This window comes from Pipistrellus hanaki, assembly GCF_964339955.1.
Source record: "Pipistrellus hanaki genome assembly, chromosome: 10".
Lineage (NCBI taxonomy): Eukaryota > Metazoa > Chordata > Mammalia > Chiroptera > Vespertilionidae > Pipistrellus > Pipistrellus hanaki.
Window position 1 is genome coordinate 6293736 of NC_140512.1, and position 25636 is coordinate 6319371.

Genomic DNA, 25636 nt, shown 5'->3' on the forward strand with positions numbered 1-25636 from the left:
TGCATTGGAACTGAATTCAAGTGCAGGGAGCGTTTTCCTGGCCTCGCCCTCCTCCTCTGGCTGCGCCTTTGTGGCGAGGCGGGGGGTTTGCACATGTGTTTTGACTCTTGGTTGCTTTCTTGTCGGAGGGAACGGCAGACAGAAAGCCGCGGGTCTTCCCGCGTGTTGTGTGCGGGCGCTGGTGCGATCGGAGGACACGGGCCCTGGCCGCGCGGCTCCGGGGCGGGTCGTGCCCGCGGACCCCGCCCGCCGCCCGCGCCGGGAAGGCGCACACGGAGCATCATTTTGAAATACGGCCTCGCCCGTGCCCTGCAGCGGGTCTGCGCCGGCGACCGGGGACTTGGGAGACCAATTTGTTTAGCTGATCACTGTCTCTCTGACGCGGCTGCAAATGTTACCTTTCTTTTTCAATCAAAAACGCAGCAGGGGGTGCCATCTGTTTGGCACAGGCCCGCGCGCCCTTCCCCGGTGCCTTTTTGTGCGGATCATTTTGCGTGGCAATTTGCTAAAAATCTCTCCTTCCTTGCTCCTGCTAAATATAACGATCCAAAATGGGCCGTTTCCTCGGAATACCAGCAGCCCTCTCACAAATGGAGGCAGTTTGCCTGAGCAGCCAATATCAGATCCAACGGAGCCTTTTTCAGCCTTTTTTTTTTTTTTTAATGAACCCATACCTCAGTGTCATCTCCCTGTTTACTTAAAAGCGACATGTTTACTGAGGATGGCGAGCGCCCGTCCGCCCCAGCGCCCCCCCCCCCCCCTTTGGCTGCCCGGTGCAGGGTCGCCAGCATCAGCATCAGCATCAGCATCCTGTCGGAGGTCCTGGGAGAGGACAGGTAAAGCAAACGCCCATGCACAGCGACCCTATGCAAGAGCCCGCAGGAAACAACCGCTAGCAGGAAAGCTCAGACGCTGTGCAAAGCAGCTCCCCCCACCCCCTCACCCCCTCCCGGCCCCGGCCCCCCCCTCCCCCGCCCCCCAGGAGGAGCAGATGATCGCACCACGCGCTGGAGCCGCAGGGATGCGCGTGGATAGCGGAGCGCCTGCAGAATACCAATGAAGGATGCTCATTCTTCTCCAGGCGCAGCTCCCGGCCAGGCCTCATTAGCATTCCGTATCCCTCTGCTTTTCTAATGCTAATGGACCAGTTATAGAAGAAATACGGGGAGTGTGGGGGGGGGGGTGTGAGTCCACGATCGTGTTCAACATGATATCATAATTCTGAAAACTGGATGCAATCTTGGTTAAGGGAAATGGCTGCATCTTCCATTTTATCTCTTGCTTCGAATGTCACCTAAGTCCCCATTCTAAGGGCGAGGTTCTCGGAGGCCTTCATTCTTTGTGTCTGAAGCGGCAGTGACTGCGGCGGGTTTACAGTTACTCTCTTTTTTTTAATGCCGTGACTAAAGATCAGATTGTGGAGGCTCCGGGGCCATCTCTGTGCAGGGGACCCAGCCCCTTACATTTATCAACAACTGTGGGAGTTTTCTTCATCCGGGAATAACCCGGGGCACGGAGGCTCCCGGGCTTTTGTCCTGAGTGCAGCGAGCGGGGCGATGGGAACAAAACCATCCGCACGTATAAATACAATTTATGCCCTTTTGTCAAGCGAGGGGAAAAGTTGGTTCACGTTTGAAAAGGGAGCCGTAATGTAAATTTATTGACAATTTTGTTGTAATAATTAGGTGTTTACACAGCCTGGACATTGTGGCTAAATCACTGGGAGCGTGTTTATGTGCAGGGAGCGGAGTTGTGGCCAGGGCGGCAGGTTCATTAAGAAGACATACTGTATGAGGGTTCAGAGAAACACCCGCTCCGAGCTCTCCTCCTCCGCTTTCTGTTTACAAAAGAGCAACCATCTCAAAACAAACAAACGCAAAACCCCCGGCCCTACAAATACATAATGAAGTCAAATGCAGAATTCCCTTTGTAAGGAACACATCTTCCCTCAGGGCCCCAAATAGCTTGAAAATAAATCTTATAGTGAGTATCTTTATCCACAGCCTTAGAGAGACCACCTTTAATGAGAGACCGTAACTAGCTTTTAATACCCGGTGTGTAAGTGGCAAGCTGTTTTTGACTAAGAATAAATTCCAACACAGTATTAGGGAAGCTTTGGCTTCACCCTTTTCTTAAAAAGAAAAATCACAGCGGTATTTATTTTAGATGAGCGTGTTCTCTTCAGTGTATCTGGAAAGAGGAAAACCTCATGTAGAGAGAAATCTCTCTCTTAAGCAGTCTCAAACCAGATGAATGGGTCAAAATCGCACACTTGAATAATTTGCCTACATTTAAACTCTCTTCATGGCTCTCTTCCATTAATTTTTAGAGCTCCTATACTAATCTCTAATGTGCTGCTCTGACATGGTTTTCATATTTCCAAACTGAGCTAAAATGGAAATGACAGATTTCCAGTTATGCAAAAATAGCAACGAAGTGCCAGGGAAAATATCTTTTAGAAAAGATATGAAATGAGCACAGTTTTATAGCATGATATGGATCCAATCACAGAAGCATATTTGGGGCAATTGCATCAATTTTTAAAATTTAAAAACTGTTTAAAAATTAAGGCACTAAATGCTAAGCTATAATGAGTTTCTAGCCTTCGTATACTTCCATTAGACTTAAGCAGTAATCAATATAGAGTATTTATTGCTACAGCACCAGAGGAAGGAAACATTCTCTACTGCGATCGTGTGGGAAGAGGGGGAAAGTTTTAGGAATGGCCTGATTTTTACTTTAATCACCGTTACATGGTTTGTTGTATCCCAACTCCGGTCCTTTACCCAAAGAGCATAGTAATGAACATACATTGTGGAAGCAATAATTTGCCCATAGAGGTAAAGATGGTAAGAGAAGCTTTCATATAATTTTAGAAAGCAAATCAGAGGTACACACAATAACTATTTTTTAAAGTCGATGGAATTAATTAATGGCTCAAAATAGTCCAGGAGCCACATTACAAAGCATTATTTTAAAGTGCTGAAAGTTTACTCTACACTGTAATAACACTATCAAATATGTAACTGGAATTATATGCTGCATCACATTGTAGATTATACTTACTAGGCTAAAAAATGGAATCTTCAATGATGCTGTATGATAACAAATACATTTGATAATCTTAAATAAACTCCAACTTCCTTTGATAATCTACACTTCTCAGTTATTCAAGACATGAGAAATGAATTTAAAAAAATCAGATCATGAAAGCCATTATTATTTGAAGGAATATGCTCAATTTTTTAGATAATTTAAATTATTTAGGAGTCCTTTGCATTTTTTACTAGCTTTGCCCAAAGTTATAACATTAAAGCATTAAGGTTACATGTAATGATGTTCTGGTTCGCCCTTATTGCTAGGCCCACATTTTTACAAAACTACACACCGAGATTAGTGCTAAATTACAAGGCTCATTTGATCAAATAAAATTGTCTTAGTCCTGGATGTGCTGCTCAAGAAAATGTTCAACTACAAAGTCTGTCCTCACATGCAAACAATAACAGACACCCATGTGGAAGCAACACTTCCGAAGGGAGTAGCTTCTGGCCGAAGGGAATCTATACACCATTTCCCCATGGGGTATTCCTTCCAAGAAGAAATTTTCTGCGAAGTCCAACCAACGACAGACCACCTAGACCCAAAGCCTGTTATTCAGACTGATCTGAAGCATTTCAATATCAAAGGAAGTTTATTTTGAAATTTTACAGATAGATGTAATAACATCTGGTATTGAACTCTCCGCTAACGGAATGGCCATCGCTTGGAAACCAGATGGCATCGTTCAGAAATCTAAGATCACAGGAGAATGTAATCTCGAACTCCTCTAGGATAAGGCACATCGTCTCGTTATAAAATGACAAAACCAACAGCTCACTAGCGTCATTCCAAGCAGTTCTGCAGCTGGTACTGGGTGTTAGATTCCCTGCCTCGATTGCTTATGGTGGGAAGGAGAAATTTTCATCCTGACGCATGGTTTCACTTCAGTTCTCATACCTTCCGGTGCAGGAAAGCCATAGTTAGCCTTGTCACCGATTTTACCGGGCACCTCCACACACCATCTCACTGGAGCCTAACTATATACCCTGGGAGGTAGAGAGAACAGGTTTCGGGCTGGCAGGATGCAGTAGGGAGCTGCGACTAGAATTTGGGTTGACTGCAGGCCTTCCTCCCACCACTCTGGACTGACTACCCCTGGCTCAGCTCTGTCCGCAACTGAAAGAAAGAGCCTTAAGGTGGGGGTCAGCCTCGGCTTCCAGAACTGTGCTTTACCGTAATCGGCAGCAGCTCTGCAAAAGATTCCCATTATTCTCTCTCTCTCTCTCTCTCTCTCTCTCTCTCTCTCTCTCTCTCTCTCTCTCACACACACACACACACACACACACACACACACACAGCAATTGGGTTCCCCTGGCACTTAATTCAGTAGCTACAAGCATTTCACAAATTTCTCCCAAATCAATCCCTTCACCTGATCCATGGAAACCCTCTCTTCCCCTCTCTCTACCTTCAAACGCATAGAAGAAAGGACCCCGTCCCCAGTGTGTTTCCCAGCTAATCTGCTGGGTTCGGATGTAACAACATTCGAGAATCTTTCTGTTATGTCTTAGGACATGGCGAGTGATTAAACCTGCTAAGAACTGCACCAAGAGAAGCTCCGTGGGGCGCTCTGCTTCCCTGAGCTAATGTCCTGCCGGTTTTATTTAGACTGTGAGTCTGCTTCGGAGACACTGTGTCGAATTCTACGTTTGAAACGCCCCTAGCACACTGTTGGCACTTAAACGCAATTATTCAAAATGGAATCATTTAATTAGATGGGAAGAAAAACAGCAAGCCCTGCGAAGATAACAAAGAGTAAAGCAAACGTGCGGACCGACGGCGGGAAAGCACCGGCTGGACAGCGATGCACACGCCCAGGACAGCCGCTTGCAATTCCTCCCCCGGATCAGAGAGGGGTATCCACACCGTGTGACGTGCCTCGCTTTGCTGGGGCCACAGAAAGCAGAGAGAAGGCCTCATATTGATAACTCTGTAGAGTGGCATTCTATGACTTAGCTCCTTGGGGAAAGGAAATGGGAGCAGGGAGCGACAGACTCCACGGCCCTCAAGTGCTTGAGCCAGGATTGAGGAATGAGCCTCCCACTCTGGATGGGACAGGTCACTGTCCATCACCCACCAACCTCCAATCCCTGAGGAGGGGAAAGGATTTTTTTTAAAAAGATTTGTTAAACACACACACACACACACATACAAAACAAGACACACACAGAAGACTTGTTATGGAGCCCCGGACAAGGCATCATGTAGGTGCCCAAGGAATAAGACCCTGTAGTTAAATGCTGGATGTGCCAATAAAAGTTCTCCTTAAATGAATTCCTATCTCAACAAGTGTGAGTCTAACGTAAGACATTGCCATCGGCCGGTTACAAAATTTTACAAGTTTTATAATGAAGTTTGTTTGTCGATTGTAAGGTCCAAACAGTTAAATAATAATCTTTTAAACCGATAAAAATAACAACAACCCACCCAAACCCTGGTCAATTTAAACCCTCTGCCCCCTCTCACCCCTCAAAAAAGCAGCTACGTAATTGAAAACTATTCGAGACAGGCCGTTAGCTTGTAGGCGCTCTCCGGCCTTCCCCAGCAGGTGCTTGGATCTGACTCTGAGGAGGTGGAGCAGAGGAAAAGGTCCCTTTGGCCCGGTGACCGCCCTTGACTCTGCTGCCTTGATGGACTTCCTGTTTTCAGCCAGACTCGAAGTTCCCGGAGAGATAACTTCCTGCAGTGCAAGTCGCTCCTCCATGCCTGTTAGCAGCTGCTGTGGATCTGACAGTCACCGTGGTGTGCTTTCACTGCGAGGTGAGGCAAACCAGGCTGCCGACGGTCCATCCTTGAACGCTTCTTCTCACATGCTCCCAACCGTTTTATAAGGACGGCCAATAAGCCTTTATTGGAAAGACCAGAATTAAGTACTGGAATTTGTCACAGTACTGGGAAGCAGAATGGCGCTGAAACCAAGGGAGGGGCTGGGTGCCTTCTTACTCCTGGGCCTTGGGATAAATGACTAACTTCCCCTCAGCCCCCATTTCCTAATCAGGAAAATGGGAAGAAACAACCTTACCTCAGAGGGTTGCTATTAGATTAAATGAAAAGTGCACAGCAGGACAAGTAGTTAATAGTTAATGTTGGCCATTGCTATGACTGGTCTGATTTAAACTCTTATCCTCATTTTGACTGGCAGTTAAAGACACAGGGTTTCCTAGGTGGACTCCCAGGGGACCGGGAGGGGAGGCTGTATACAGGAACCTGTATAGTTGTTGGACCTCTCTCGTCCTCTGAAGCAGTCGGTCTTGATTGGCGTGCATTGGTGTCCTTACTTTCCTCCTTCCAGAGTCCCCAGGTGACCTTTTCCTCAGAGAGGCAAGCTGCCACATGGCACATGCTTTCACTCTAGCAGGAGTGGTATTTTTCTATCACAAAGTTGAGGCCAACCTTAACCAGTTTGGCTCAGTGGATAGAGCGTCGGCCTGCGAACAGAAAGGTCCCAGGTTTGATACTAGTCAAGGGCATGTACCTTGGTTGTGGGCACATCCCCAGTAGGAGGTGTGCAGGAGGCAGCTGATCGATGTTTCTCTCATCCATGTTTCTAACTCTCTATTCCTCTCCCTTCCTCTCTGTTAAATCAATTATATATATATTGATATATATATATATAAATTAAAACAGCCTGACCGGTTTGGCTCAGTGGATAGAGGTTGGCCTGCTCACTGAAGGGTCCCAGGTTCAATTCCGGTCAAGGGCATGTACCTTGGTTGCGGGCACATCCCTGGTGGGGGTGTGCAGGAGGCAGCTGATTGATGTTTCTCTCTCATCGATGTTTCTGACTCTCTACCCCTCTCCCTTCCTCTTTGTAAAAAAAAAATAAATAAATAAAGCAAAGTTGAGGCCAATATATAGACAACAGACCCGTGCTGTTCTGCATTACCTCTCCGAGGAATGGTGGATAAACAGCAAAGGCAGCTGCGGTGGGAGACGGAGGGACACTCTCCACGGTTCCCACGTCCAGGGGAGAGCCTGGGGGGAGGGCTCTCGGCGATGTTGCAGTCACACAGCCTCCAGCGCCTTCCCAGGCCCACAGACCTGAGCCGAGCACAGATGTGACTAAGGCTGCTTCTGGCCCTTAAGGTTCCTGCCATCGTGGGGACTCAGAGAGCTCGAGTTAACATAATCACACATCTTTAAGGAAATAGGCAGTAAAGGTTTAAAAAAAAAAAAAAAAGACAAAAGTTGGATTATGGTTGGATTTGGCAACTGGGAAACTTCCCACGTGGGGACGTTCCTTTTTGGTCCATCCCAGGGGACAGCTGGAGCGCTTCCAGGAGGGGAGGCACCTGCTGGCCCAGGCGGCAGGTGGGCCGCAGTGGCTGGGGAGTGCTGGGAAGGGAAGATGGTCAGGTCACTCGCCCCAGGCTGCCTGAGTGGCCTGTGCCTTCTTTGCAAGTGACAACACTAAACATCACACTCACTGCCACTTGGTTATGCACAATATCCCTCAACTCAGTCACCAACCATCCAAGCCAACCCACTTGTGGATGGCATTATGGGGACAATGGAGCTGCTTTGAAAGTCTCAGGAAAGGAATGGGTTTTTTTTGACGTAGAGAATGTTGTCAGAAAGCCAATGTAACAACCGATGAAGGCATTTTCCCTACTAGGCACAGAAGTCAGCTCTTCTTAAATCGCAGGGCTTGACATACTGGGGGGCAGGGCTGCACATCAGTTGATTAAAAATTATTCACTGGATACGCTCCATATAGTCTGAAGTACCCTGGTGGCTCTAAGTCATATATTTGTGACCAAGTAATGATAGAGCAGATTCTACCAGGGAAAGCCAGAAAAAGCCCCTTCTACACCTCCTTCCTTTACCACACGGATCGATTTTCAATCTTCTTGAATCTAGGGGGATCAGGAAAAGTATAGTTTGGGTCTGTATCTCCACTCAACAATTGAGATACAAACAATTGACTCACCTGAAGTGTAGAAGAACTTGGCTCACAATGCTTCACTCAGTCTCGCTGATGAAGTTCAAGCTTTTAAACAACACATATGTTAAGACCAGTTTTCCTATAGTGGCTGAATGGCTAATTTATAACTGGGTTCTCGGTTCTGTTTTTTAATTATGACCCTGCAAGGGACCAGACTCTCTGAAGTGGGTGGGAATCCATTAGACTGGAGAAAGCAGAGAAAACACAGAAATAGGCCTGGGAGAGTCTTGAATAGAAGCATTTCAGAAGCAACCCCTCCCCCACATATACCTATATTTCACCTACAGATGGGTGAAAAGTGATTATCTATGATCCTATAATACTTTATGTAATTACCTGTAATTAAATTAGTGCAAGGTAAAAATATTTGACTTAAAATAATATCAAGTATTGATAACAATTACTAGGCTAAATAACATTCTTTTTTTCTTTTTTTCATAAAAGGAAGTGACATATGCAACAAAATGGCAAAAACAGAATGGAGTGAGATGTGGTTAAGTGTAAGTCCTTATAGCAAGGAAAGTCATTTGTATTATCCTTACTTCTTTGAATAAATTCAGATGACAGCCCTATTTCATTTCTTCATTCACTTTGGAGGCCAGATGGCATTAGAATCATTTACTTCACCTTGTTGTGCTTAATTACTACAATCAACACACTATTTTCCAAATTAATCATAACAAAGTAATTTCATTAGTAACACAGCAGGCTGTTGAATTATTAGCATCATAACAGTTTGCAAACAATTAAACTTTATTTGAACCTTAAAAATTTGCAGAGTGGAACATTACTGTAAGATCTAATGGCAATAGAGTACAAATCCAGTACAGTGCAAATAATCAAGCAAAATGTTATATAAAATATGACTTACAATCACCTTTGGAAAAAAACAGCTCTCAGTCTAGCTGTTCGCAGAAAAACAAATAAAAGCTAAGCAAACATAATGAGAACATAGCAATTAGTACATTTTCTAACAAGCCATGTTGTTTAGAGTCACATTAATTATTATATTATTATGATCTGAAGAGGGTATGATATATTGTCGAGCGTGTAAAGAAAACTTTCTCCCTGGTAGTCTACACAAGATTTCACCAAATGGATATAAACTTGTCATGAGTGGAAAGCAATGATTCTTTTCCCTTCCACGCCACCCGTTTGAAATCTGGGTTTTCTTTCCTGTCTCCCACCTGGATTCCAGTTTAGAAAGAACAAAGGCCAGTGCTCAGGCCGAGGCCACACCAGATTTCTGTATCACCACGGCTCAGAGACCGTGTGGCTGGGAATGGCTGGTCATCCGTTGGCGAAGGACTCCCTCTCCTGGACTAACTGTAAAGGAGGCAGCGCTCTTTAGTCTGCAGGGGTCTGGGCCCGAGTGGGGGAGGGCTTCCCGGCGGCTGGGAATGCAATGAAAGACTGCTGCCACCTACTGGCCCAGGGCTACAGTCTTCACTGAAGCCAGAAGCAGGAAATCTGTGTCCACGCCACCAGCAAGTCCACGTTTATGCTCTACATATTAATTATAGGTAGAAACCGACCACTGCTTTTGCTTTTCAACCTCTCGGGCTTCGAAAACCAGCCCGGAAGCCTCATCTCCACTTGTCTTTCCCCAAGATGATCTCACTCTACCCCATGCCCTCGATCAGGACCAGATTAACAAGCGCACCAATTCGTGTCTGACAGCTGGAGCTCAACAGTCATATAATTTATATAAATTAGAGTTTACTTCCAGTCCCTGAAATGAATATTCTTTAACATCTGAGATAATATGATCATGGCATTATGTAAGTATACACTCTGAAATAGTGTCTGTAAACAGTTTTATGTAAATAATGAAGGTTTTTAAAAATATTACCAGCCTGCTTGCATGGTCAGAATCTTTATCTTCATAAAGCAAAGATCCGAAAAGTTCAACAAATGTACATGCTAATCAGTGATTCAATATGAGATTATAGCTACCCCAAATGATCCGTTCAGCAGTACCTTGCAGTGTAAGTTAAGGGCGTTTAAATACCTTTGGTTTCCAACATACATGAACAGGTGGTGACATCATCCTGCAAGTCTTGTTCAGGTAGCGGAGCGCATGCTCCACTGTCAGGCTGCTTCCCCGTGCCTGCTGTGTGTGTGTGCTGCCGTGGTCCCCCCATGCCTGCTGTGTGTGTGTGCTGCTGTGGTCCCCCCATGCCTGCTGGTGTGTGTGCTGCCGTGGTCCCCCCATGCCTGCTGGTGTGTGTGCTGCCGTGGTCCCCACCCTGCTCCCTCCTCTGCTCGGAGGAGCCGGGAAGCCTCTGGCTGGAGTCGCCCTCGGTGGGTTCCCTGCCACCGCCACCAGCAGGCAGGAGAAGAGGCTGGTCCACCCTCACTCTCAGGGCACATCGAGATGCCTCGTGCCCTTACCCTGGAGGAGAATGGGAGATGGGTCTTAGGAATTTTTATTTCATTAAATTTAAACAAAATGATGGTGGGAGATGCTGGCCAGCCCAGCATCTGAACAGGGTATCTGCTCTTGAAGCAGGACGTCACATGAACCATGGTTCCAGTCAGCGTGCCTTGTAGAAGGTGACAGCATACTACCATTCGCAATTCGATCCTGCTTCCTTCCTTGTGGGGAGAGTTCACATAAAGCAAACTCGCCCTTGGCGAAAATTCTTTCGGGAAAACGTGTCACTAACGTGTGGAAAATAAATACTGACTTAAAACATCTCTAAAGCTTTCATAATGCCTTATTCCTGAAGGCTTTACTAAAGTATCTACCCAAAACTTACATGATAATGCCTTTTACATTTCTGTGAAATTATACATTTGACAGAAATAACTGACGGCCAATATTGAGAGAGGTTGCAGCTCACACCAGAGGTAGCGGTGATGATGTGGAACATACAGAACAGTGCTGAGCAATTCACACAAATCAAATGAGTAAAAACTACAATCATTTCTTTGCAAAACAGCAACAGGTCTAAGTGTACAGCTTGTATCTGATTGGCAGGAATGTCCTTCATTTAGGCTCACGTCAGAGCAGAGCTGTGAAGACAGAACGCAGTGAGGACGCGGGATGCTAACAAACAAAGGAAGGGATGCGCTGCCGATCAGGCCTCCCGGCCGGTCTGATCCCACGGCCTCTGCAGAGAAGCAGGAGACCCTCTGCGGCTGTGGGCAGAAGGGAGAGTTGCATTATGATTTTTTCCTTCAACCGAAATGTTGATTTTTCCTGCTTTTTAGCCGAGGAAAAATGAATGTTTACGCAATCTTCTTTCTGTCTACCTGGCTCCTCAGAAAGGCCATAAGAAGTGGTATTTTACTGAAGAGGAGGAGGTTTGATTACCACAGATACTTTCTCTTAATAATCTATTTCCAAAGTAAATTCCACGAAATTATTTTTAAAATTGAACCAGACTCCTCTCTAGAAAGAAGAAGATTTGGAAGCATAATCTTCATGTTATCAGAAAACTACCAAGACTTAGAAAAAGGCAAAGACTCTTAATGCGGAGACCAAGAGAACATATGAGCTATTACGGAATATTGGATTAAAATGTACTTACCCAGGACTCTCAGATATCATACATCTCCATTATGTAGGCTTTCGGCACCAAGCCAATGGCTCCCTTCATTTCTCCTACCCACCAGCCGTATCTATTGTATTCCTAATTGAAAACAATATGCAATATTAACCTTTAGGCTGGTGGAAGTACAATGTCCTTTGTGTGCAACTTCGGAGAAATGTTATTTCTTTTTATAAAGTTACAAGAGCTTGAGCTGCAAATTGAAACATTTTCATCTTTTTTTGTTTCTGGACACTTTAAAAATGCTGCTAGGCAAAGATTTAAATTAAAGTATAAGACAAAGCCTGTTTATTACTGGGTGTAGAACACAGAAACAGTCACTTTTAAGAACCTAACGAGTGTATCAACCTCCCTCTCTCCTTCCCTCCTCCTTTCCCTCTCCCTCCTCTGCAGGGGCTCCAGCGTCACAGCCAGGATCCTGGGATACCACCTCTGCCTTCAAGAAGTTTACCATCTAACAAGGATAGAATTACTTTCACAATAAACTACTTAATTCCTACTTAACCTCTTATCACCAAAAATGATTTAGAATATAGAGGTATGCCTCTTCTTAAGGAAATCTTTTATAAGCACATAGACATTTTTTTTAAAAATATATTTTATTGATATTTTACAGAGAGGAAGGGAGAGGGATAGAGAGTTAGAAACATCGATGAGAGAGAAACCTCGACCAGCTGCCTCCTGCACACCCCCCACTGGGGATGTGCCCGCAACTAAGGTACATGCCCTTGACCGGAATCGAACCTGGGACCCTTCCGTCGGCAGGCTGACGCTCTATCCACTGAGCCAAACTGGCTAGGGCAAGCGCATAGACATTTTAAACAGATAAATTAGAGAAAACAAGGAAACACTATTAATACCCGCCCCCCAATCCTTTATAAAACCGTTCACAAAAAGATTCCTTTAAGAAAGCTTCCCTAAGGCATTTGTTGTCTTTTATTGATCATTAACTACAATTGATAAAGAATGGACAGAAGGACTTTAAAGATGGTGTTAGACTCTCCCTTATAGGAGGAGACCAATGGGAAATAAAGTATCCCAGGTTATAAAGGCGGCATACTAGCCAGCTGTGAGAGAGAGGGGGTGAAGGGCCACATCGCCTTCACTTGTCCTGGGAGATGAGCCTGCGCCTCCACTCCTCCCCTCTGCCTCCACGGCAGACACACCACTGCTCCAGGCATCGCGAGCTCTCTGTAGCCGGTCTCATGGCTCTGCCAGGTTGACTAATGCATTTTTATCTCAAACTTATTTATGTTTTGTGAGAAAAACAAAGTAAAATGAATTACAAGTTTCAAGAATAATATCTTTGCAAAGCAATACTCTGCAAAAGCATTGGAGGACCCAAATTTAATTTTTCCTAAAGATGAATTTTTAAAATCAATCCCCAAAGTAATTCAATAGGCTGTGACTTCCCAACATGCGAGTCCCAGACAAATGGTCGCACGTGGGAGGGAAGGTTAATCCGGGCAGAGACTTAGCATCTGCACCGATGAGTGTGCCACTGCCCACCGGAAAGGAAGTCACATCCTCCAATACAAAGGCGGCAGCAGCCAGTGCGTACTGACATGCAGTCTGTCGATCGAGATTGTGGGGCTAAGTCTACCTGTGCGTTTGAACTGTGACAGACCAGAACGAGGTTTACTCCAAGAACAGGGTGGAAGGAGAGGGACAAAGGCTTCTGATTCTAACGAGAGCACATCTGGCTCATGATTCTAAGTTTAAACGTTCTCTGGCAGTGTGGACTCAGTGGACAAAACTGCCTAAGAAACGACATAGTCTGATGCCCAGAACTCCGTGGTGATGACTATAACGTATGCAGGCTGTATTTACCAGAAGAAAATACCAGCTTACTGAAAGCTAAGATTAGCAGCCATTACACCCTAATAGGTACCTAATAAAACTGCCCTTTCCAATTTTTAAGGCAATGAGTACAATTAGAACCTAACGCTTAACAAAACAAACGGATTTAACCTCTCAGAGGCCAAAGTCGTACCTTGTAAAGTCTCAAGCTAGATGGATAACAGGGTAAACATAAGTGTGAGAGCTCTGACCCAACGCCGGTCTGTTTTTACAACTGATGATCTGGAAGGAGGAAAGACACGAAGGCCCGAAAGGACAGGCACAGAACACGTGCAGTGAGAGGCACGTGATGACCCAAACATGCTTTTACAGAAGAGCCCGCAATCTGGCTTCAACGTTTAGATTCCAATTACAAACCAGAAAGTTTATAACATTCTGCGGTGGTTCTAACCTGTGCTCTCCATTAAAGATATAGAATTGTTCTCAAGAAGCTGCCTCACACCCAAATTTGAGAAATGGATTTCCAGCAAATCACTCCAACCAAGGACCAATGGCACGCTTCCCACTGAGGGAGTCCTGCCTGACAGGAGCTGGTAGGATTCATGGAGTGGGAAACACAGCAGTAAACAGCGGGGTGGAGCTTATCCAGCTGGAAACAGGTCCCTTCAAAGAAACACTCCAGGAGAAAAAATAAAATAAAGTTCTAGGCTGAAATCCTCTTAAATGCTACACTTAATTAATTTAAAATGATTGAAAAACCACATGAAATACACACCTCATAAAAGTACTCTAACATATCACAGGCTTAAATCAGAAAAGGGTATAAATAAATAAAAAACAGAGTGTTTATTATGCTGCGTTCATAAAGGATTCCACGGAATGCTCCTGTGTGGAATGAGAGGTAAGATGAAATTCAGGGAGGTGAGAATCTAATAGGCAAATTTATGGGTTTACACCGCGGCCGCGAGTGCACGTCGACGAGACTGCAAACACAGAAGCTGCTCCTTTTATTGTTACCATCCCCTGGATGAGCCTCCTGAGCAACATGAATCCCAATTAAACGTTTGCAGCCTATAAAAGGGGAGGAAGATGCTCCTGGAGCACAGCATTCTCAGCCTCGGCCCGAAGACGCACTCTCACACAAGGCTGCCGGCCTCTCTGTGCCTTCCCCAAACAGATGTGATCAGGAAGGCTAGATTACTTACAGCGGAAAACAATACACCCCACGCAATCCTGCCTTGCAGTCCACATACCGAGCATAGACAGTGTTGGTCTAAAAGTCACAGGTGGGTCACTAAAAACCAGCAACGCTCAAGCCTGATCTTGTTCATAAACAAAAAATAAAGAGACCAAACCATAGCGGGCTGCCATCCGAATCTCTGAAAAGCTAGGAAGCGTCATGTCAGCTTACAGCTCGTGAGAGCTCAGGTACAAGGAGATCCGCCATCTGGTCTCTCTCACCCTCCTCGGCTCTTAACAGCAACTGAAACGCCAGCGCAGGCCGGTGACTGCACTTGAGCGGGACTGATAAAATAATGAAGAGTGCTTTAATCTACAGGAAACCATTCTAGTCAATTTACAAGAAATATTGCATCCCTTTGTAGGACGTGTAATTATTTTCTATTAATCATGTGCTATAAAGCTACATTATGCGGTTATTCTGTTATCGCTGGGAAGGGGCCTGCAGTCAGCTTCTGACAATGTTAGGTAATTACTGACACAGAGCTGCTTTCTCTTCCTGTGGCAATGCCTGCGCCATCCCGAGGTGCAGGGATGCTGACGGGCTGAAAGCAGCGCTCAGAGGGAATGCAATGTCTGCCACAGGGGTGGCTTCGAGGCACAATGCGATGCGGCAGTCAGAGCAAGAGCCACCGCCCTGCAATCCGCGGGAATCGTGGTGAAGCCGCCCTGAACGGTGGTGATCTGACTCCTGTTTTCAATTCTCAGACCGTCACAATCGCTTCCCTTAGTTTTATTGCGTAGTTAAAACGTTAGGCCTCCGTTAATAGGTATTAAGCAGTAGATTGAAGTGACTGAGTCACAAGGAAGGAAAGGACACTGGGTCTGACAGAGGGAGACGGGGGCCTGAGCTGGCACCTGCAAGGAACGTAAGTCCATGTTCACTCCCTGAGCCTCAGTCTGCGCCATGTGTTACTGTCCACGTACAGGAGGCCCAAGACTTACTATTAAACCCTCTGCAGCTCCATAACTCTCATTTTTCAAGCACGCTAGTCCACTTCCGGCTAACCATCTGGCAGAGGAAAGGTGCCTTAACAGCAACCCGGAACACTGATAAAGTGGTGTGACGTGCTGCTCCTTTCAGAAATTAGTCACCAATCTGAAAGCGACAGGTGTTTCTTCAAACATGTATCTCTCTTCCAACTATTCCCTGGGATATTTTCAATTTTCAAATTATTTATACACATGGTAATAGTATGAATATTAGATAACTATTTAAAACACGGAAATCCTTTCTTCAGGTTACCTCTTTCAAGAACTTCCGCCTGCTACCCACGTGTGGACTGCTGGCAGGGAGTGGGGGGAGGGATGGGGGGGGCGGTGAAGCAGCCACACGAGGAATCCGCAGTCAGTCCACTGAGGAGCTAGTGGAAGCTACTGAGCAGCAGAGTGAGCTGGCAAAGGCCGGTCCTGAGAGGGACAGAGAGGCAGGACTGATCAAGGGAGGTGAGGAGGCCTGCGCAAGCACGATGACAGCTGCATGGAAGGGGTGGGTGAGCCTGGGAGCAGTTACCAGAGTCGGTGTTGGTTGGTGAAATATACTGAATGCCAAGGCCACCTTCTACTGAGCTTGATTTGATCCTTCTTTGCCTGAAAGTACCTCTGAATCATCAAGGCAAGTCTCATTTCATCCCCATTTAGCGTATCAATAGATGCCTGCTGAAAAGGGATTCCATAAAATCCAGCACCTATTTATGGTAAAAACTCTCGGCAAAGTGGGAATAGAGGGACTATAAGAAATGCCATATGGCACAAACCCACAGCCAAAATCAGACTCAACTTGGCAAATCTGAAAGCATTATCCTTAAGATCGGGAACTAGACAGGGATGTGCACTTTTACCACTCTGTTCAACATAGCTCTGGAAGTGCTAGCCACAGCAATCAGACAAGAAGAAGAAATAAAAGGCATCCAAACTAGAAAGAAGTAAAACTCATTATCTGCAGATGACATGATACTGTATATAGAGAATCCCAAAGATTCCACCAAAACTACTAGAACTGATCATTGAATTCAATAAAGTAGCAGATTAAAAACAGTTGCATTTTTAATCACCAATAATGAACTACCAGAAAGGGAAACAAAGAAAATAATCCCATTTGTAACTGCATAAAAAACAAACTACCAACTCACCTAGAAATAAATTTAACCAAGGTGAAAGACTATGTTATAAGGTTCTGAAGACCATACAAATAAGTGGAAGCATATACTGTATTCATGGATAGGAAGAAATCACTAAACTATCTATAATACTTAAAGCAAGTTATAGATTCAATGCAATTCCTGTCAAGATACCAAGGGCATATTTCACAGAACTAAGAAGAACCTGAACAGCCACAGCAATCTTGAGAAAGAACAAAGTTGGAGGAATCATATCAAACTATACTACAAGGCCATAGTAATCAAAACAGCATGATACTGGCATAAAAGCAGGCACTCACTATAAATAATTCCTTGTCTAAGAGCTTAAATGCCACCAGCAGAAATAAATATATCTGCCTCCCGCAGATAATGCCAGTTCTTTGAAGAAATGAGTTCAGTTGAATTTACTGTGAGTACCAAGGAGGTTAAGACAGAGCCCTGCAATGGGAGAAAGTGTGGCGGGCGAAAGGGACAATCGACTGGGTTTTCAGTTCCTTCTCATTCCTGCGGTTATTTTCTCAGACGACCCAGAGTCTCATCCCAGCTCTTCCTAATGAGGATGTGAGGCAATCCCCAAGTCCTGACAGGATGACTTTTTGTTTTGTATCCCTCACTCAAGAAGTATACATATTTAATGTAAAGCAGTAAGTTCAACTATTATATATTTGGACCTCATAGAATGAAATCTGTTGTTACATTTACTACAAAATGTTTGCGTTGAGGGCATTACCTGCCACTGTTTTACTTACTATATAAAGTGGTTGAGGTCAGATAATCAGTGAACATTCTAGAAATTCATGATATATATATATATTTTTTTAAGTAGCCAGTACTGGGGGGGGGGGGGGGGGAATCTAGGTCTGTCCTTTATGATTAAGAGAAGTTATTAGTTCCCCGTCTCTCCTTTTTTTAGTTTGGTTTCCAAGAAGCTCAAGTGCACAAACTCCATTGTATCTTAAGGTCTCCATGGATGTTGTCCTTTTTTCTTTATCCCTTTATTTATTCCTCACCTCCCCCTCCATTATCTTGAGCCTCCAGATTTCCTCACCTCTACAGTGAAGGGCTAGCACTAAGATTCTGCTAATTCTTTCATTCTAATTCTTTTTAATATGTTCAGTATTATTTCCCATATTAACTGCATTTTCATTGCATATTAAACATCTATCTGCCATAGGTTAGGTATTGGAGATACAAAAACTTAGAACACACTGTCTACTTCGAGTTCAGAGCTGAGAGAGATGGACAGTCCCAGTCTGGCCCACGGAGGGATGGAGCAGACAGAGAAAGGCTTTTTGGGCCGCATCTGCGCAGATTCCAGGAGAAGTCACTTGTTAGCTGGTGTCCTCAGGCAATCTGCGTAGTGACCCTACGGAGCCTCAGTTTCCTCACCTGCACAACTGGACCACATGCTTCACAGGTTAGTTTATGAATCAGACAAGTGAGAGCACATGTGTGCCTGGAGCAGCATACTACGGGTATGCAACAGATCCCTTTCTTTTAAAACGTATTGTTGACAGCATTACAGATGCTGGAATAGTTTTAAGTAACCACTTCCCCCCTTTACCTCCCTCCACCCAAGCCCTATCCACCCCAGGCCTTCATCACATCACACTCTGTCCGATGGAATATGCATCAGTGTCCGTGGAATACGCATATATGCACGTAAATTCTTTGGTTAATCTCTTCCCATCCCCCCTCCTCCTCCCCTCCATGTATCCGTGTCTCTGGACCTATTTGGGTCATCTCTTCCCTCTCCCTCCCTATTAATCGCTGTAGCAAAAACCAGGGCACCAAAAACTAGAGGGTTTTGGAGAGCAATCTGAGGCAGTCTGCTTGCCATGAGCAGCTCTGTCCTGCGCAGCCAACGGGAATCTGACCTTTAAAGGAGTGAGCAGGGAGGCATCGCAAAGGAGTAACAATGAGCCGCGTATGCATGGAGGGGGTCCTAATTCTTTTGTTTCAGGAGGCTGGTGGAGGACAGAAGCAATCATGGATTTTTTAATTTAGGATTTTTAAAAAATGACCAGCAGAGTGTGTGTGTGCATTTTGGTGTTTTTGTTGTTGTTTTACTTCCGGCAAATGCTTGCTCGTTCCTTCTAGAATTCAATCACACAAGGCCCTGCACACAGCAGCTCGGCCTGGCCTCTCTGCGCCACCTCTCAGCCACTGCAGGGGCTGCATGCCAGCTGCCTGCGCTCACTGGCCCCTCTCACCTGTCGGCGCGGCCCTGGACCACGCCCTGCACTGTGTGCCGAGAAAACAGGACGTGCTCTCGCGTGCTGTTTGCTAGGAGATGAGAGGGGTTCCGGGGGGGAACCAGGCTGCCTGGCAGGGTGCTGTCTCCACAGATGGTGCATCTCTCCTTGGGAGAGGTGGTGGGAGCCAGCAGGTCTGCCTGGCCCCTGCCTCATTGGACCCCTATTGGCAGCAGAGGAACTAGATGCCACCACCCCAACCATGGCAGCTACCATGACTCTCCGTTCTCCTCCTCCTCCTCCCCCTCCCCCTCCCCCTCCCCCTCCCTCTCCTCCTCCTCCTCCTCCTCCTCCTCCTCCTCCTCCTCCTCCTCCTCCTCCTCCGAAAGGCTGCAAGGTGGGCCACATGCTGGGAAGCACCTGCAGCACATGTGCCCCACATGGCGATGGCCCGGTCACTCCCCAGCGGCTGCTGGGCTATCTATGGCCGGTGGGTCAGATGGTCACAAAGGGAAAACTCCGCCAGCCTCTCCTTGTATTTCTACTTTCCTGGCAGTTCAGAGCCAAGGAAAGCTCTAGCGACGGAATCGTTCCACTTTCACAACGAAAAGCAAAAAACCCCCATTGGCCAGGCCTTGGAAAAAGTCACCCACCAGCAGGAAAAGCATCAGTGCCTGGAACTCCAGCCAAGGCGCACAAAAATAATAACAATAACAAGAATTCTAAAAGCTCTTGTATATGAGTGAACAGTGTCAGCCGACACTGACTTAATAAAACATTTTTAAGAAGCTGTCCTTGACTGGATAAAATATCCCAGGATTCCTGACTCCCGTGCTTTCCTGCTAATGCCAGACGAAGTTCATGCCTCTTTCCTGCTGAAGCGGAGCCCGCCTGTCATTAGGTCTCTGAAGCTAATTTATGGCTTTAAAGTAAGAATAGGAATGCGGTTAGCAATTTACCGATGAGCACAGATTGAAAGATAAACTGAGAGAGGATGTGAAATCCAGAGCAGCAAGTAGAATAGCATACCAGAGCGGTGTGCAGGGCCAGGATGCCTACAGCTATCCAGCCTGGATCCTGCCACCAAAATCATAAAATCTCACAAACGCCGTTCTAGGGAAATACTATTATAGAATGAGAAGATGTCCACGCTTAAGGTGGTAATACAACTGAAGTGCAAACTGGTAAGAGGATTTAGCATGATTTTAAACAACCCAATTCTTTAAAAAAAATTATTTCCCCCATCAAATGAATCCGAAACCAGGCCTTGTTTCAGAATTCATTCACTAACAAGGCAGCTGTCATTAAAGTGACATATCCCGGTTTTATTCACCCCAGAGAAAGTGCTCCATTTGGGGGGTGTTTCTAAATCTCCACTGAACTATTGAAGTTTATAAAGTGTTTATTTTAATACATTAAAAAAAAACAAAAAAAAAAAACAGCAGCAACCCTTATGAAAAGAACTGTACCCAAAATGCTCCTCCCACCGGCTCGCTTTTTCAGGCAAGCAGAATTTCCATTTATTACCAGCGAGGTTCAAAGGTTAAAACGAAGAAAATGCGGGACTCTTGGTAGGAGGAGCTAGCCCCGCCAGGGTCATGTGACAGCTGCTATTGAAAAATGTGAAAAGGCACGGGGAGAACGGGGTATCTGCCCGCTCTTCTTCCTTTCTTGCAGCATTCGATTCTCACCAAAAATGTGAAAAGCAAGGCTGAGATGTGTCTGACTCTCAGAAGAGGCCCCAAACAAATAAATCAGCCCCGGGCTGACGGAGCACAGCTGACACCCATCTCGGCTTCCTCTCGAAGACAGAAGAAGGCTGCGTTTAAAAACGAAATGGCATCTCTAGTGAATTTCAATGAAGACAGTCTAATCGCAAACCAGTGAGGTCTCTTTCTGTCACTGCACTTACAGAATTAAAACACTCTTCATTATAATGTGTGCCATTTTATTTCATGATTCGTTTAGATGTTTATTTATATGGAAAGAATACATTTTTCTTAAACTACCTCTTGCTGCCTTTTTTACAAAAGTATTTTCAGAACTCACAGCCTCCCAGAAGGCAAGGCAAACAGATAATTAAATGTTGCAAATTATAGATCAGTTAATTATTAAAAGCAAGCTATGTATCTTTAGAATCTTTTCTAATGACACCCTTTTAAAGGGTGTCATTAGAAAAGTTGTGGCATTAAGTTCTTTATAAAGTATACATTTTCTATGTCTCCATAAATATTGTGTTAGATTCCTTAAAATGTATTCTTCCTTATGTATACAATTTTTACATTTAATTCAGAATGGTGAAAAAAATTCATGATTAATGCTAATATTTTATTGACATGAGATACGAAAGTAATAACCCATGGCTGGATTTAAAGTTGGATTTATGGCATCATTTTGATTGTGCACATTAGCCACAATTACCTGCACCACTCATTCTGAGCCACTAGATGGTGTAACAAATGAATTAAAAACTGTAACATTTCATGCCATCATCACCACATCTAAATATAACTCTGACAAAGACTAAATAAATTTCTAGGCCTATAACAATGCTAGTGATTTCTATACTAATTCTACTTTTTAAAAAGTCTATCAATATATACGATTAGCTCTACTTTGATCTAGAAACAAGCCCCTTTGAGCATGTTTCACTCTCTTTACTAAGGGCCTTGAGTCCTGAATTTACAGTAATGCCAAGAATTTAAATTGCTGTCATCATTCATATATTAAGTGAACTTATGATATTAATTTATGGTCTATGCTTGCCAAGTTTTGATAAAAACTGGAAGGCCAAACCAAATAGAAATTTAGTCTCCAGAGATTCCAATCTGAACTTGCCCAAAGCCAAGTGGAAGAGTCAGTCTCCACAACCGACTGCGGGGACACCCATCATGGCGCAGAGTTAGTTCCCGTTCCTTCGAGGGAGAGGTCAGTGTCCTTTATTCTCCCCCTCCCCCCGCTGAGACCTCTCTGGTTGATTCCACTAGGGCCACAGCTGGGCAAATCTGACAGCCACTCAGCCAGTGGTAGTTTTGTGTGTTAGCCCCCAAGCTGGACCGCCACTAACCTGGGCTCTACGACCAGGCCTCACAGATAAAATTAGCATCCCCACAAAACAGTTCTGGGAGTGCTGGAATTACCTTCCCGGGAATCCTGGAAGTGCAGCACACATATGTGATTATCGTTTTAATTTCATATTAACAGGAAATGGTTTCGAAGGTAATGGGAGGACTGAGACCTGCCCATGGGGATGCTGCCCGCCTCACAGCCCCTCCAGGAGGCTGGTACTCCGAGGCTTTCAGCAACAAAGACAGCCTGGTTCGGAGAGAAGACTTTAAGAGCAGGCCCACCTGGGCTTCATGATTTCACATTTTACTGCCTATAATAATAAAAGCGTAATATGCTAATTAGACCGGACATCCTTCTGGACGAAGCCAACGCTGTGAGGGAAGCCTGGGTCCTAGGTGCCAGAGGGAAGCTGGTGCCAGCAGCCAGGGGCAGGAAGGCCTACTCTTGCACGAATTTCGTGCATCGAGCCTCTAGTGGGAATATAATGAGTATCTGCCATTTGCTCCTCTAATAGGAGATTCCAAGTGAAGGCTCGTCAATCTCTTAACTTTATACACAACTACAGCTAAATTGGTGAAAGAAGCTGTGAGCTAGGTAAATTTGAGGAGTGATGCCAAGGAAGTTTGTCAAGAGCTGAAACTAGCCTGGCCAGTGTGGCTCAGTGGTTGAGTGGCGACCTGTGAACCAGGAAGTCATGGTTCATTCCATACCCAGTCAGGGCACAGGCTCAGGTTGTGGGCTCGATCCCCAGTGTGGTGCATGAGGTGGTAGCCAATCAATGATTCTCTCTCATCATTGATGTTTCTATCTCTCTCTCCCTCTCTGAAATCAATAAAAAAATATATATATATATTTAAAAGGAACTGAAACTAATCATCTTGTTCCTATATTAAGTCATTAACTCAAAAACCTGTTGTTTTAACTCAGGCAATCAAGTTCTTAATAATAGGCCTAAGGTGAGAGTTATGATATGGCCATTTAGAGCTCCCAGAACTGAAAGTGTCTTTCAAAAATATATATTAAAAAATCCCACACTAATGAGCAGAGGACTGAGAAATAAAAGATAACCTTAGCTTTGGGCACCTCAACCAGCAATTATCACAGTTGGCTATATGCATTTACTTACCAAATATTTCCCCCAATAATCTACAAGTGGTTATATCGTATCTCTTTTGCATTCCTGGTGCTTAGAACGAGACCTGGCCCATTATAGGTACTTTATAATGGTTTCAAATTAAACACAAGGATGAAAAGAAGGGAGAGAAAGAGGAAGGGAGGAGGGAAAAGGAGAGAGGGATGGAAGAAGGAAGGAAGAGAAAAGCACAAGATGAAAACAGCAGAAGGCCCTGATCTGGAAGTCAAGATGCCTTGTGAAGCACAGGCTCGGGCACGCTCTTGACCCCTCACCTGTAAAAGCCACGGACACATAGACGATCCCTAAGATCCCTTGCTCAATCCGTCTATGACTCTCTGCTATGATTTTACACACCAGCCAACAAATGTTAGAATTCTCCTGTGTTTCTAACAATCACAGCATCTTTCTGAACAGCCCAAAATATTGATACTTCTCTAATCAAGAAACCACATCACATTCCTAGACACGATTTCTACAACATTTTCATAGTTTCCGTAATCACAGAAAAATTTTGAATAATCCAATATCTTAGAGACACAGACATGACTTTTCATATATAAAGATGAGTTCAGCCGAAACCGGTTTGGCTCAGTGGATAGAGTGTCAGCCTTCGGACTAAAAGGTCCCAGGTTCTATTCCGGTCAAAGGCATGTACATTGGTTGCAGGCACATCCCCCGAAGGGGGTGGGCAGGAGGCAGCTGGTCAATGTATCTCTCTCATCGATGTTTCTAGCTTTCTATCCCTTTCTCTTCCTCTCTGTAAAAAATCAATAAAATATATATATTTTTTAAAAAGATGAGTTTAAGCAACATACTTTGCTATCAGTTTACAAATACAATTATGTTAAACTTTTTTTAAAAAAATTACCTAGCCCTAGCTGGTTTGGCTCAGTGGATAGAGATCATCGGCCTGCAGACTGAAAAGTCCTGGGTTCGATTCTGGTCCAGGGTACATGCCTGGGTTGCGGGCTCAATCCCCAGTAGGGGATGTGCAGGAGGCAGCCAATCAATGATTCTCTCTCATCATTGATATTTCTATCTCTCTCTCCCTCTCCCTTCCTCTCTGAAATCAATAAAGAACTATTCAAAACGAAAGTAGGCACTTGAAAAAAATTGCCTGAACTTGTCTGAATAGAAAGGCATTGCTCTTAAATTGTCGGAACACCCCACGTATTTACATAAAGATGAAAAGCTTATTCTATAAACACGGTGTTTCCAGTAGTGAATGGCAGGCAAAATCAGAATAAGCACACAGAAGAATAAAAAGGAAGAGGAAAGAAAAACATAATAAATAACCTAATACCTTACAATGTTAACTTGCACATAAGTATATTGTTTCTGGAGAAGGCGGTGTGGATGGGAGCCAAAGGCTCAAGTGATAGATAAACACACTGCTAAGTTGAATCCTGTTATCTGATTGTGTTTAAATTTTGATTATATTTCACTTGACAAAATAATTAATTATTGTGAACTCCCGATTGTTCACAAGGACCTAGAAGAATTCCGATTGGCATTTTCCCCAGGGTTACCATCCAAATGCATAACAGCCTAGCAGTGTATTCACCCTTTGCAGCTGTCATTTTCGGGTGTCTTCTTACCTTGCTCAGAATGTAAATCACATCCCCGCGTTTAAATGACAACTCGTCAGAAACGGCACCCGTGCAGTCCCACAGACCCTGGTAAAAATTAGCGTAGTCGGTGCTTTTATCTCCTAGGAAGAAGAGAGAGAAGGCGTGAGTTAGAGGTCTCCGGCAGTGGGCCCTCACTTCAAAATGAACCAAGAGAAAGGAAGGTGGATGGGATTTCAATCCCACCCCAAACCACCAAAATGTTCTAAAAACTCACTCCTGATTCCAGGAAATGTTTATTAGCTCCGTACAAGAATCCCACTTCTACTATCACCTAAAGAAATGTGTGTTTTTTTCTCTTTCTCTCCTTTTGTTGTTCACCTAAAACCTGTAATTGCACCGTTTTCTCATCAAACCAGCACGTGAAAGTTACTTCCCACTCGTTTTACAGACGCACCTCAGCCCCTGGCAGCACGCTTTGAGGATGAGGCCCACACTGCATAGTGAGCAACGGCCACGAGGCGTGAGAAACACACTGTGTGCGAGGTGACCACACTGTGTGCGAAGTAACCGCCCTTACAGAACCCAGACACTCCATTCCAAGGACGATAACAAAGGAGCTAAGGCGCAAATCTAACCCAAACTAGGGAACACTTCTCTAAAAATTCTAAAACCGAAAGCTAGTTTCAGGGGGGGAAAAAAAAAGGAGAAAGTGGAAATAATACAAAGGGTAATTCCAGCTCTTATCTATGGGGACTTTTGGACCCAAAGCTTCCCAGAGTTATTTTACAAATATTTTAGCAACTTAAGAAATTGTCAGGGCTGAAGCTGCGTTTCTCAAGATTCCTGTCAGCCCGAGTTTAGGACATGAGGCTCTGAATAAACATG

The 25636-nt window shown here is 44.7% G+C and overlaps 1 protein-coding gene across 2 annotated transcripts in view; it reads right to left on the bottom strand.

Annotated features, from left to right (window-relative positions):
- Nucleotides 1-8775: 8775 nt before the first annotated feature.
- The window catches only part of SKAP2 (src kinase associated phosphoprotein 2), a 138227-nt gene continuing 121366 nt past the window's right edge, over nt 8776-25636 (bottom strand). Inside the window, exons 11-14 of one of the 2 annotated variants that reach the window (XR_014796057.1) lie at nt 24779-24891; nt 11581-11682; nt 10227-11188; nt 8776-10154 (exon numbers count right to left, since the gene is read on the bottom strand). Coding sequence is in view for 1 of the 2 variants with exons in the window: in XM_084896182.1 (XP_084752308.1) it covers nt 11590-11682; nt 24779-24891 (206 nt within the window). In the remaining variant the exon portion in view is untranslated. Of the gene's footprint in view, nt 11189-11580; nt 11683-24778; nt 24892-25636 lie in introns of both variants that reach the window. The other variant, XM_084896182.1, reaches the window with a different exon arrangement.